This window comes from Aquarana catesbeiana, linkage group LG08 (genome assembly GCF_042186555.1).
Source record: "Aquarana catesbeiana isolate 2022-GZ linkage group LG08, ASM4218655v1, whole genome shotgun sequence".
NCBI lineage: Eukaryota > Metazoa > Chordata > Amphibia > Anura > Ranidae > Aquarana > Aquarana catesbeiana.
In genome coordinates this window covers 284,770,108-284,784,763 of record NC_133331.1, presented here as the reverse complement: position 1 = coordinate 284,784,763, position 14,656 = coordinate 284,770,108, and the positions used below count along the sequence as shown (strand labels likewise).

Sequence of the window (14,656 nt, the reverse complement as noted above, 5' to 3'; positions counted from 1 at the left end):
CTTCTGGAAGAATGGTCAAACATTCCCATAGACACACTCCTAAACCTTGTGGACATCCTTCCCAGAAGAGTTGAAGCTGTCCATAAGGTTTAGGAGTGTGTCTATGGGAATGTTTGACCATTCTTCCAGAAGCGCATTAGTGAGGTCCGGCACTGATGTTGAAACATGCAAAAACATATTTGAGGGGGGGGGGGGGCACACCCTAAGATGCGTTTAAATTCAAGATGGTGCTGCTACAAGACCAACAGGCACTGATGTTGGATGAGAAGGCCTGGCTCGCAGCCTCTGCTCTAATTCATCCCAAAGGTGTTCTATCGGGTTGAGGTCAGGGCTCTTTTGATTGACTTTTTATGCCTATTTAACCCCTATGTTAACCCTTCCTTTACTTTTAATCAGCCTTTGCTAACTCTATTTTCCCTTTAACTATTAATTTCCCTCTGATTTTTTTTTTTTTTATGTTTTTATTGTTCTTTATTTTGATGATTTTTTTTTTTTAATTTGTGTCGCATTACCAAAAAGTGCAAAAGAATAAATAAAAAACATTGATCAAAGAAGAAAAAAAGTGTGTTTTATTAATTTTTTTTTTTTTTTTACATTTTTATCTACTGGTTATTTTATTTAAAAAAAATGTTTTGTTAGATGGTAACATAAAGAAAGCCTTACATTGTTATTGTAAGTATTATGTTCAATAAAGACAAAATAATTAAGGAATAAACAAGTCCATAGCAGGAATGTATATAGTACATAGGGATGAGATGAACACCCCCCCTCCTGGTTCGGTTCGCACCAGAACACCGCGAACAGGCTTATATGCAAGTTATAGCCATAAAAAGTGTTTGGGGACCCGGGTCCTGCCCCAGGGGACATAGATCAATGCAATTCAAAAATGGCCGTTTTTTTCAGGAGCAGTGATTTTAATAAAGCTTAAAGTGAAACAATAAAAAAAGAAAAATTCCTTTAAATATCGTGCCTGGGGGTCCCCTTATGCTGCGTACACACGAGCGGACTTTAGGGCATACTTGGTTCGGCGGACCGGAGTCCGTCGGACAATTCGATCGTGTGTGGGCTCCAGCGGACTTTTTTCCCCCAAAAGTTCGATGGACCTAGAAATGAAACATGTTTCAAATCTTTCCGACGGACTCGAGTCCGGTCGAAAAGTCCGCTCGTCTGTATGTTAGTCCGACGGACAAAAACCGACGCTAGGGCAGCTATTGGCTACTGGCTATCAACTTCCTTGTTTTAGTCCGGTCGTACGTCATCACGTACGAATCCGTCGGACTTTGGTTGATCGTGTGTAGGCAAGTCCGTTCATTCGGAAAGTCCGTCGTAAAAGTCTGCAGGACAAAGTCTGCCGTAAGGTCTGCTCGTGTGTAGGCGGCATAAGTCTGCATGTAAAGTAGCGCATCTTTCCCATGTTTATAACAGTACTGCAGCAAAATTAAATTTCTAAAGGAAATCTATCATGAGTGGCTTCTGATCTTACAAAGCATGATGATGTGTCCCAGTCTCTACTCATCCATTTTTATTTGTACAAGCTTGTTACCAAAAATTAATGGTTACAAACTTGTTTCCATAACAACCGACTAACAGTCATTCTTTCAGTTTGAGAGCTGAAAGGATCTCAAACAAGTCGTTTACTGTAGCTGTAGAAACAATGGACTGTTGAAAACTGAATTGAATACAACAATGTCATCTATGTAAACCATTGTCTACTCAATCTAAGACAGTAATCTAACAGTCATTCTTTTAGTTTGAGAGCTGAAAGTATCTCAATCAAGTAATGTCTTACTTGTTTACTGTAGCTATAGAGACAATAGCCTGTTGAAAACTGTCAACTGAATACAACAATGGTATTTAACCCCATTGTATGAAACAGCCTTTGTTTGAGAAATCTACTCAAGCCAAAACAAACTGACAGTAATCTGACCAACTCACTATTGTAATATTGTTCCATGTATCTTATGTCTGATTATTATAAAAAAAATCCTATTTTTAACAAACACAACACACACAGCAACCAGAGTGCATTCTTCATTCTTAGTGGACTGATCAATAGAATCTCAGGCCAACCAATAGAAGATGCTGTTTACCTAGCCCAGGAGTCTCCAAACTTTTCAAACAAAGGGCCAGTTTACCGTCCTCCAGACTTTAGGGGGGCCTGGATTGTGGCCAGTGGGGGGGTAGAAAATGTCCTGGGACCAACATTAGTGAGAATAAAATTGCTTCCGGGTTGGTGGTCAGTTAATAGTGACTGCTGAGCTCTGATGAAGAAGGGACGAGCCCTTCGAAACGCGTTAGCAAGCAGTGCTATATATTCCTCTAAAAGACCTTTGGAAGGCTTCGTTCATCATTTTAACCTCTCGCTGTTAGTTGATGTCCAAGGTTTACGGCACATGATTTACTACTGCTTGTGAGTAATTTCCTTTATCATTTTACTCAATAAATGTTTTACAAAAGATAATGCACATGGCTGGTGCGCCCTTTTCTCTTTTTATTTCTTTGTCAGTTACATAGTGCCTGTGGTCAGTAGGAGGAGGAATAGTGCCCCATCATTGGTATCAGTGGAAGGATTAGTTCCCCATCATTGATATTAGTGGGAGGAATAGTGCCCTATCATCATTGTCAGTGGCAGGAATTAAGTCCCACTGTTGGTGTCACTGGGAGGAATATTGCCCCAAGGGCCAGATAAAGGCTAGCAAAGGGCCGCATCCGGCCCTCAAACCCCAATTTGGAGACCACTGACCTAGCCAATAGGGGTTTGGGTGAACTGTTGATTGAGTGGCTACTTGTAGTGAACTTGAATCGTTAGTGAGACCATAAATCGGGCATCATTAATGTTGAACAACAAGAGAAACTGTGTTGTTCTACTGTCATTTGAAAAATGTATCTGAACATTTGTGTTTGGTGTTTGGTGGGTGGGGGGTTCAATTGCATTCTTTTTTTCATGTTCTCCCTCAATGGAAAAGGCTATTGGGACAGACTGTACTTCAAAGAAACACACAAAAGCCAATACATCAAGGCTGTGTGGTTATACTTATTTAAAAAATGCTAAATTCTTGGTGGTGGTGGTGTAAGAAAATTTAGGTAGAAGGACATAAATACTGAGGTATGAAATTTGTGGGAATGTCCAAACCAAAAAAAAAGAAGATGAAGAAATGTAAATACTCCCGATGCGGACAGAAGAATCAATGAACCTTTTTTGGGAGGCAGAAGGAGAACAACAGATGACACAAAAAAAAAAAGAAATGTGAATGCTCCCGATGCGGACAGAAGAATCAAATGACGTTTTTGGTAGGCAGAAGGAGAACATCAGATGACGTCAAAGAACTCACAACACAAAGTGTTTGTGAGTAAGTGAAAGAACAATTTAAAAGAATCAATTTCATGTTGGCTTGAAGGAAAGAATACAAGCATGTATCCAGGGGCGGACTGACAACTCATGGGGCCCCCGGGCAATAGGAGATTATGGGGCCCTCGGGCAATAGGAGAAGATTATGGGGCCCCCAGGCAATAGATTATGGGGCCACACAGTATACACACATACACACACACATACAGTATACACACACAGACACACAATATACACACACAGTATGCTGAAAAGGTACTGGAGAGGCGGGGGCAGCTATAATCTTGGGATTTTTTTTAAAAAACACAGATTTGTACATACTGTCCCTGGTTTTATTAAGGCTGGCAACCCTGATGGGGCCCCTTAGTGGCATGGGGCCCTCGGGCAGTGCCCGAGTGCCCGAATGGTCAGTCCGCCCCTGCATGTATCATTCCAGTTTTAATAGACATGATGTTAAATAGTATAGAAATGTATGTAGCAGTAAATTCGGAATAAAATGATATATAATATGACGGGTTTCAGAACTTTTTATATCACTCTAAACTAGACAAATTCTACATTTTCAGTGTTGGCCATTGGTGTATGTAACCAGTGCAGAAAAATTGTAGGTGAGTCCAGTAAAGGTCTCGCCTTGTTGGGAATCCATATTGGTGTTCTCAGGGTAGGAAGAGCCATATCTAAATTACATTTAGAGGAACACCAGGGAGGTCATATAAAATATACAGTATACATACTGTATATTTAACCCGTTGATGCCGGCCGCATATGGGTGGACCTTAATGCCGAGCAGCCGCATAGATGAGGTCCAGTTAAAACAACTTACCATGCTGAGAGCGCGCTCCCAGAATGCTAGCCTGCAGGTACTGGAAAGCTCCCGGTGCATACTAGCAGTAGGGAGCTTTCCGATCATATGACCGCTGCGACAGCCAATCACGAAACCTCGCCCCGCCTCCCGGAAGGATTTGATCCCTTTTGTGTTGTTAATGCTATCCAGGATCCCGTTAAAGAGATTTATCACCACTTCCTGTAAGTTGTGAGGTAGTGCCTTCCATGGATTTTACTTTTTTTTTCCAGCACATCCCACACATGCTAGATTGGATTGAGATCTACAGAATTTGGAGGCCGAGTCCCACTCATTGTTTTAATCAAACCATTCTTCAAATTCATCAGACCAGGCCATCTTCTTCCATTGTGCTGTGGACATGGGTTGGCTTAGGCACCCTGACCAGTCATCGGCTACTCAGCCCCATACACATCAAACAGCAATGCTCTCGGTGTTCTGACACCTTTCTATTGGAATGAGCATTAACTTTTTTTTCCAACAGGTATCGGATAGAAGAGAGCCACCAACACCACCCTGGAGAAACTATGAGAGTCATAGTTATGAAAATAGGAGGAGAGACATCAGGCCACATTATTATGATGGAAGACGAGAACAAGCATATTATGAAAATCAGTACAATATTCCAACATATAATCTGTATGAACTTTTGAGAAGGCTTGATGAAGGAGGACAGACCCCTAAGGATCATTATGAAAGAGGAAGAACACCAAAATATCAATATGGGGGACGTGACAGAACTCCGAGACGTTTTTTAGAGATGAGACACCGGGAGTCTCCCAGGCGTCACCAGATGGAGAATGGATCACGAAGATCAGTCAGGAGGAGTCCAGATCGCACATTGAGGAAAGAAACAAGAAGGGAAGAAAGTAATCGGGAACAGCAGAGCAATGTGGATCGGGAAGAAAGAGCAAGGAGATCTCCAAAGAGAGGTTAAAAAAAACATCTGGAAGAAACGTAAAACAAGGCGCGGATGCAGAGCAGGAACAAAAAAGCAGAAGAAAAAGAGATTAATAGGAGAAGGGATAGTAAACATTAGTGGAGTGGAACTAACGAAAGATGAAATTTTGGACAAAAGTCTAAAATTCGCACCAAAAAAGAACTTGAATAAATTCAATGTATATGTAGATATTAGGGATGAGCTTCGAGTTCGAGTCGAACTCATGTTCTACTCGAACATTGGCTGTTCGCAAGTTCGCCGAACAGCGAACAATTTGGGGTGTTCGCGGCAAATTCGAATGCCGCGGAACACCCTTTAAAAGTCTATGGGAGAAATCAAAAGTGCTAATTTTAAAGGCTTATATGCAAGTTATTGTCATAAAAAGTGTTTGGGGACCTGGGTCCTGCCCCAGGGGACATGGATCAATGCAAAAAAAAGTTTTAAAAACGGACGTTTTTTCAGGAGCAGTGATTTTATTAATGCTTAAAGTCAAACAATAAAAGTGTAATATCCCTTTAAATTTCGTACCTGGGGGGTGTCTATAGTATGCCTGTAAAGGGGCGCATGTTTCCCGTGTTTAGAACAGTCTGACAGCAAAATGACATTTTGAAGGAAAAAACTCATTTAAAACTACCGCGGCTATTGCATTGCCGACAATACACATAGAAGTTCATTGATAAAAACGGCATGGGAATTCCCCACAGGGCAACCCCGAACCAAAATTAAAAAAAAAAAATGATGTGGGGGTCCCCCTAAATTCCATACAAGGCCCTTCGGGTCTGGTATGGATATTAAGGGGAACCCCAGCCAAAATTTAAAAAAAAAATTGACGTGGGGTTCCCCCTAAATTCCATACCAGACCCTTCAGGTCTGGTATGGATTTTAAGGGGAACCCCGCGCCAAAAAAAAAAAAAAAAAAACGGCGTGGGGTCCCCCTAAAAATCCATACCAGACCCTTATCCGAGCACGCAACCTGGCAGGCCGCAGGAAAAGAGGGGGGGACGAGAGTGCGGCCCCCCCCCCCTCCTGAACCGTACCAGGCCACATGCCCTCAACATTGGGAGGGTGCTTTGGGGTAGCCCCCCAAAGCACCTTGTCCCCATGTTGATGAAGACAAGGGCCTCATCCCCACAACCGTGGCCGGTGGTTGTGGGGGTCTGCGGGCGGGGGGCTTATCGGAATCTGGAAGCCCCCTTTACCAAGGGGACCCCCAGATCCCGGCCCCCCCCCTGTGTGAAATGGTAAGGGGTTACTTACCCCTACCATTTCACTAAAAAACTGTCAAAAATGTTAAAAATGACAAGAGACAGTTTTTGACAATTCCTTTATTTAAATGCTTCTTCTTTCTTCCTTCATCTTCTTCTTCTTCTGGTTCTTCTGGCTCTTCTGGTTCTTCCTCCGGCGTTCTCGTCCAGCATCTCCTCCGCGGCGTCTTCTATCTTCTTCTCCTCGGGCCGCTCCGCACCCATGGCATGAGGGGGGAGGCTCCCGCTCTTCTCTTCATCTTCTTCTTCATCTTCATCTTCTTCTTCATCTTCTTCTTCTTCTTCATCTCTTCTTCCTTCTTCATTTCTTCTGCGGGCCGCTCCGCATCCATGCATGGAGGGAGGCTCCCGCTGTGTGACGGCGTCTCTTCGTCTGACGGTTCTTAAATAACGGGGGGCGGGGCCATCCGGTGACCCCGCCCCCCCTCTGACGCACGGTGAATTGACGGGACTTCCCTGTGACGTCACGGGGAATGCCACAGGGAAGTCCCGTCATGTCCCGTGCGTCAGAGGGGGGCGGGGTCACCGGGTGGCCCCGCCCCCCGTTATTTAAGAACCGTCAGACGAAGAGACGCCGTCACACAGCGGGAGCCTCCCTCCATGCATGGATGCGGAGCGGCCCGCAGAAGAAATGAAGAAGGAAGAAGAGATGAAGAAGAGAAGAAGAAGAAGAAGAAGAAGATGAAGAAGAAGATGAAGATGAAGAAGAAGATGAAGAGAAGAGCGGGAGCCTCCCCCCTCATGCCATGGGTGCGGAGCGGCCCGAGGAGAAGAAGATAGAAGACGCCGCGGAGGAGATGCTGGACGAGAACGCCGGAGGAAGAACCAGAAGAGCCAGAAGAACCAGAAGAAGAAGAAGATGAAGGAAGAAAGAAGAAGCATTTAAATAAAGGAATTGTCAAAAACTGTCTCTTGTCATTTTTAACATTTTTGACAGTTTTTTAGTGAAATGGTAGGGGTAAGTAACCCCTTACCATTTCACACAGGGGGGGGGCCGGGATCTGGGGGTCCCCTTGGTAAAGGGGGCTTCCAGATTCCGATAAGCCCCCCGCCCGCAGACCCCCACAACCACCGGCCACGGTTGTGAGGATGAGGCCCTTGTCTTCATCAACATGGGGACAAGGTGCTTTGGGGGGCTACCCCAAAGCACCCTCCCAATGTTGAGGGCATGTGGCCTGGTACGGTTCAGGAGGGGGGGGGGGCCGCACTCTCGTCCCCCCCCTCTTTTCCTGCGGCCTGCCAGGTTGCGTGCTCGGATAAGGGTCTGGTATGGATTTTTAGGGGGACCCCACGCCGTTTTTTTTTTTTTTTTTTGGCGCGGGGTTCCCCTTAAAATCCATACCAGACCTGAAGGGTCTGGTATGGAATTTAGGGGGAACCCCACGTCAATTTTTTTTTTAAATTTTGGCTGGGGTTCCCCTTAATATCCATACCAGACCTGAAGGGCCTTGTATGGAATTTAGGGGGACCCCCACATCATTTTTTTTTTTTAATTTTGGTTCGGGGTTGCCCTGTGGGGAATTCCCATGCCGTTTTTATCAATGAACTTCTATGTGTATTGTCGGCAATGCAATAGCCGCGGTAGTTTTAAATGAGTTTTTTCCTTCAAAATGTAATTTTGCTGTCAGACTGTTCTAAACACGGGAAACATGCGCCCCTTTACAGGCATACTATAGACACCCCCCAGGTATGAAATTTAAAGGGATATTACACTTTTATTGTTTGACTTTAAGCATTTTTAAAATCACTGCTCCTGAAAAAACGGCCGTTTTTAAAACTTTTTTTTGCATTGATCCATGTCCCCTGGGGCAGGACCCAGGTCCCCAAACACTTTTATTGACAATAACTTGCATATTAGCCTTTAAAATTAGCACTTTTGATTATTCATGTTCGTGTCCCATAGACTTTAACGGTGTTCGCGTGTTCGAACGAATTTTTTTCCTGTTCGCATGTTCTGGTGCGAACCGAACAGGGGGGTGTTCGGCTCATCCCTAGTAGATATCAACAAATTTGTTAGGAGTCTTCATATTAAGAAATATATGTTGAATAAACCAGGAGAGAACATATCAAGGAATAATACTGTGGAAAGTGAGATCAAGTTCAGCGATTTGAAGAACAAATCGTTATTTAATCCCCCATTGGGAACAGAGGGACATATTGAGGTATTTCGAAGAATGGTTTTAAAGGACTTGCAGGATCGTAAAGTGGTGTTCCGGCCGAAATGATACTTTTTAAATAAAAATACCCCTATAATACACAAGCTTAATGTATTCTAGTAAAGCTAGTCTGTAAACTAAGGTCTGTTTTGTTAGTTTATAGCAGTAGTTTGTTATTTTATAAACTTACAGCAGGCCGTGGCCATCTTAAGTGTGGGCATGTGAAGCCAGACTGTATTTCTTCCTGGATCTCATCCTTGTAGATCTCACACATGCTCAATGCAGCATAAGCAGTGTAATAGGTTTCAGGTCAGGTTTCCATAGCAACGGCAGTGTCAGAGGAAGTTGCTGCCCCTTCCCAGAAGGTATTGCAAACAGGAAATGATGCGATGGGTTGGTTGAAAAGGAATTGTACTAAACAGGAAGTGTTTATAAAACAAGCAGAATTTATTGGTGAAAGATTTGTCCAAAAGGGATATCGTTCTAGCTTTATTAAGGAAAGAATTAAAGATGTAGGGGCCTTGGACAGAGGGAAACTGCTGTACCATTAGGTATGGATTACAGCATGCAGCATAAACAAATAGAAAAAAATATTTAATAAATATTGGAACATTGTGAAAGCTGACCGACATTTGGGAACAATATTACCGGAAAAGCCAAAATTCACGTATCGAAGAGCGCCAACGCTGAGGGATCTTGTTGCAAAGAATGCTGGATCCCCCCTACCCAAAAAAAGTTTTCCTTCTTTGATGGGAAAGGATTCTATCCTTGTAAGACATGTTACACATGTAAATGGAAAAAGGAAAAAATACAGCGCTAGATTGTATGTAAAAGCAGCAACTAAAGACCATCTAATATCTCTATGGTAAAAACTTCAAAACTAATAAAAACTAATAAAAATAACGTTGCGCTATAAGTGGATATAAAGGATCATACATAGTATGTATACACAAATATCTAAATGTGATATAGTGGACAATAAATTACGACGTGAAAAAATACATCCAACTCCCAAATTGCAATAAATCAAACATAACGTAATGTCCACATTGAGTTGTGAGTGTAACATAAATAAATAAATGTACACAGGTAAGTGAGTTCCAAAATGGGAGATGATACAGATAAAATGCTATGAAGCTCCCTGGGGCATGGATGGTGGAAAGATGGATCACAGTGTCAGAGTGGCAATCTGTGTGTGGAGACCCTTACCAAAAAAGGTGGATCCCCTCCAGCGCAGGGTCATTCGAGCAGACAGATTACCCTCTGCGGGGGACTGTAGGACCTTCTGATATGTAGTGTCTCCGGTCTCTGGATCACTTCAGATGTTGGATGGAGGTGTCACACAGGGATACGGAATAAAACCCGAAAACTTGTCTGGCTCTGAAATGAAACCACTCGTGTTCCGGACCCCGAGTGGAAAAGCGAGAAGACAAGGGACGTTGTTCTGTGCAGTGGTTGTGTCATGAATCTGCAGTAATGTTTCATGCCCTGTCTGTCTACCTCTGGTCTGTGTATCAGCTTTAGGGCTATATATGATCCAGTTTTTATGTTACACATGTAGACATACAGATGAAACAAAGAAGAAAAAAATGTAGCTTCAAATCCACCGTTACTAATAGAGAGTACCAGATAAAAGAATTTATATCCTGCCGAACAGAAGGGGTGGTGTACCTTCTGGAATGTCCGTGTCAGATCCAGTACGTTGGACGAACTAAAAGGGAACTGTGGAAGAGACTTAGGAAACATACCGAAAATTTAAAGAATAGTTACCCAAAACACAGTTTGTCGAGACACTATGATCAATTCCACAATAGAGACCCCTCCTCGTTGAAAGTATGGGGAATAGATAGATATAAACCCCATTGGAGGGGTGACAATAAAGTAATAAAACTTAGCCAGTCAGAATCTCGCTGGATCTATGAGCTTCGTACATTGACACCGCTAGGACACAATGTGGAATTTGATCTCAATTGTTTCATTTCAGATGAATGAATCCCTATATTTCTTCTAGTTCCACTCTTTTTAGTATCTTCAGTCTCTTTACCTTCTCCTATTTTTAATTATGGAAATGACTAGTACCATTGCTTTTCCTGCTAAATTTATCACTATTATTAATTATCAGTTATTTATTGGATACCATACAGTAGGAGCTGGTGTTGTCTGCTTTTGTGTTACTATTGCTTGATTTCAGCTCAAATTAATTTGGCCTCTTGGAGCTTTGTATGAGATATTTCTATACATTTAATTTGTAATTAATCCTTCTGAGTTATATTGGTTATGATATCTCAAGAACATTGCAATGATTTTTTTTTAACTGCAGCGTGGTATCTAGCCATTTGTTGCAATACTACCAACCGTTCTATCGCTGTATTTTTATTTTTATCTTTGTGATATGCTCTGGAGTATTTAATTTGTCCACTAGATGGCAGCTTTATGTCAAAAGTTGTTATGTGGTTGCTTGTAATATATTACTGCCCACTAGAGGGTGTTTATTTTCTGAATATACTATTCTCCATGTATTCATTTATTTTAACATGTATTTTAATATTAATTTTATCACTGCCCGCTAGAGGATAGCAATTCTTTGAATATATTATCTTCTATTTATTTAATTTTGCATTTTAATATTAACTGTATTACTGTTTGAGAATTGCTCTCACAAAGTGAAAAGTCAGTAATTGGAGGCCATGTTCTGATATCTGTTGAGCAGGAGTTACCATAGTTACCTTCCTGCTATATGAGTCATCCTCGTATGCCCGTCTCCATACCCTTTGAGAAAGTGACGTGACAGTCACGCAACGCGTCAGGGAGGAAAGGGGGGGTTACATTCGGCAGCTGCAGTTTTTGCTCGTTTGCTATTTTTTTAAATGTAAGTGGAATACTTTTAATAAACTTATTGCTTTAAAATACTACACCATGGAGTGCTTCCCCCTCTTTTTTTACATTGCTGGGCTGATTGACTGGAGCGACCTGAGAACGGAGTGCGGTCTAAGATAGGGGATCCCTAGGGGAACTACCATTAAGGGGATCGTGAAGCTGATTGAATCATCTGTAGTTGCTTGCAGGGCTGTTATCGTTCAGCCATGAGGTGAGAGGCTGGGGGGACCACATCTTTCTACACACTTGAGACTGATTGCTGGCACCGGTTACTCTTTGATGAACTATCTTTCACACTTTTTAATTGAGATTGTCACGATTTGGATTGTATCATCTATGGGACTTTTTTACCGAGGACACTGCGTTTGTTCATTATATTCAGCACTTTTCTTGATTCTTATTGGACTCTAATTACTATTATTAATTTTATTATTTTCCTTACACTTTTGTGGAGCTTTGCATGTTATTAACCCCTTCCCGCCGAGCGTACGCAGATGTGCGGCCTCGGCTTTCGGGGGTTATACCGGGATGATGCCCGCAGCTGCAGGCATCATCCTGGTACCGTTGTTCAGAACCGGCAATCGGCTATCCGAATATAACAACCGATGCGGCTAAAAGCTGCTCGGCTGTTATACCGGAGGAGCGGGAGGGGACGTCTCCCCCCCTCCCGCCGCCTCCCGCCAATCTTATCGTTGGGAGGCCCGGTGACCAATCGGCTGCCTCCGGCGGCTGGGGGCGGGCTGGAACAAAGCTGTGGGCGGCTTCGTTCCAGCCTTGTAATTGTAAACGCGGAAGTGACGTCGTGACGTCACTTCCCGTTTACTCGGCTGCCGATGGCGCCGGTTTTAAAAAAATACACAGTATTCAGAATCGCCGTTTTTGGCGATCTGAATACTTTGAAGTGCAAAGGAGGGATGGGGGGTCTTTTAGACCCCCCATCCCTCCATAAAGAGTACCTGTCACCACCTATTACTGTTACAAGGGATGTTTACATTCCTTGTGACAGCAATAAAAGTCATCAAAAAAATTTTTTTTAAAAACACAATTGATAAATATATAATTAAATAAAATAAATAAGAAAAAAACTTTTTTTTAAAGCGCCCCCGTCCCCGCGAGCTCGCACAGCGAAGAAAACGCATACGGAAGTCGCGCACACATATGTAAACGGTGTTCAAATCACACATGTGAGGTATCACCGCGATCGTCAGAGCGAGGGCAATAATTCTAGCCCTAGACCTCCTCTGTAACTCTAACCTGGTAACCGTAAAAAAAAATTTAAAGCTTCGCCTATGGAAGTTCTTAGGTACCGTAGTTTGTCGCCATTCCACGAGTGCGTGCAATTATAAAGCGTGACATGTTTGGTATCTATTTACTCAGCGTAACATCATCTTTCACATTATACAAAACACAAATACAAAATTGGGGTAACTTTACTGTTTGGATTTTTTTAAATTCATGAAAGTGTCCCTTTTCCCAAAAATTTACGTTTAAAAAGCCGCTGCACAAATACCGTGTGATATAAAATATTGCAACAATCGCTATTTTATTCTCTAGATTCTCTGCTAAAAAATTTATATATATTGTTTGGGGGTTCTAAGTAATTTTCCAGCAAAAAATACGGATTTTAACTAAACACCAAATTTCAAAAATAGGCTTAGTCATGAAAGGGTTAAATGCTCTTTACTTATTCATTTCTATTGATGCTGCACAGATCGCATATTTGCACTTTTTATTTACCTATATTAATTTTTCAGTAGGTTAATAATCTCCATGGTTATTTATACTTATTGATGCTGCTCTTATTTACTCACACATTGGTTTCATGTGTTTTATTAGTGTGCACTTTATTACTGCGCTCTGTTTGAACCTCTTTATTTTTAGAAAATATTATTTTTTTTACTTATTATTGGAAGATTATCTTTCCTCTCCTGGTTATTATTTTTTACTCTTTGCGGGGCTCCACTAGTAGCCAGTCTGGGAGTGGGGTCATTTGTATTCATTTTTTTTTTTTGATGTAACAATGGTTCATCATAACCTTTGGTTACACAATGTAATGGAAGATTAATATGAAGACACAATTATTATTTGGATTTTCCGTTATGAATCTCCTTTATACTTGGTTGCTTTACAATTTCAGTTGAATTTATTCGTTTAATTTATTATACCTTTTAGTAATCGCCGCATAATTTATTACTCCTTACTTCTCTCTGATTGGTGTGTGAACACCCTTAGCTTTTTTTTAGTTTCCTTGTTTATATTTTGTGCCGTGCGTTTTGGTTTGTGCACTAGTATTCGTTACTATGTGGTATTTTTCTTCTATCATAAGTGGCTTCCGATCCTGCAAAGCATAATGATGTGTCCCGGTCTCTACTCATCCATTTTTATTTGTACAAGTTTGTTACCAAAAAAAAAAAAAACGACTAACAGTAATTCTATCAGTTTGAGAGCTGAAAGGATCTCAAACAAGTCGTTTACTGTAGCTGTAGAAACAATGGACTGTTGAAAACTGAATTGAATACAACAATGGCATCTCTGTAAACCATTGTCTACTCAATCTAAGACAGTAATCTAACAGTCATTCTTTTAGTCTGAAAGCTGAAAGAATCTCAATCAAGTTTTGTCTTACTTGTTTACTGTAGCTATAGAGACAATAGCCTGTTGAAAACTGTCAACTGAATACAACAATGGTATTTAACCCCATTGTATGAAACAGCCTTTGTTTCAGAAATCTACTCAAGCCAACAAAAACTGACAGTAATCTGACCAACTCACTATTGTTATGCCGCGTACACACGGTCGGACTTTTCGTCTACAAAAGTCCGACAGCCTGTCCGACAGACTTCTGGCGGACTTTCGGCGGACTTGCAGCAGACTTTCTAACGAACGGACTTGCCTACACACGACCACACAAAAGTCCGACGGATTCGTACGTGATGACGTACACCGGACTAAAATAAGGAAGTTCATAGCCAGTAGCCAATAGCTGCCCTAGCATGGGTTTTTGTCCGTCGGACTAGCACACAGACGAGCGGATTTCGGGGTCCGTCGTAGTTACGACGTAAAGATTTGAAGCATGTTTCAAATCTAAAGTCCGTCGGATTTGAGGCTGAAAAAGTCTGCTGAAAGTCCGGAGAAGCCCACACACGATCGGATTACCAGCCAGCTTTAGTCCGTCGGCGTCCGTTGGACTTTTGTAGACGAAAAGTCCGACCGTGTGTACGCGGCATT

At 42.1% G+C, this 14,656-nt stretch overlaps 1 protein-coding gene across 1 annotated transcript in view; it reads left to right on the top strand.

Moving 5' to 3' along the window:
- Positions 1–14,656, top strand: part of LOC141106765 (uncharacterized) — a 136,032-nt gene that overhangs the window by 25,142 nt on the left and 96,234 nt on the right. Inside the window, exon 8 of the mRNA XM_073597692.1 lies at positions 11,617–11,639. Within this exon, the coding sequence (XP_073453793.1) occupies positions 11,617–11,639 (23 nt within the window). The remainder of the gene's footprint in view (positions 1–11,616; positions 11,640–14,656) is intronic.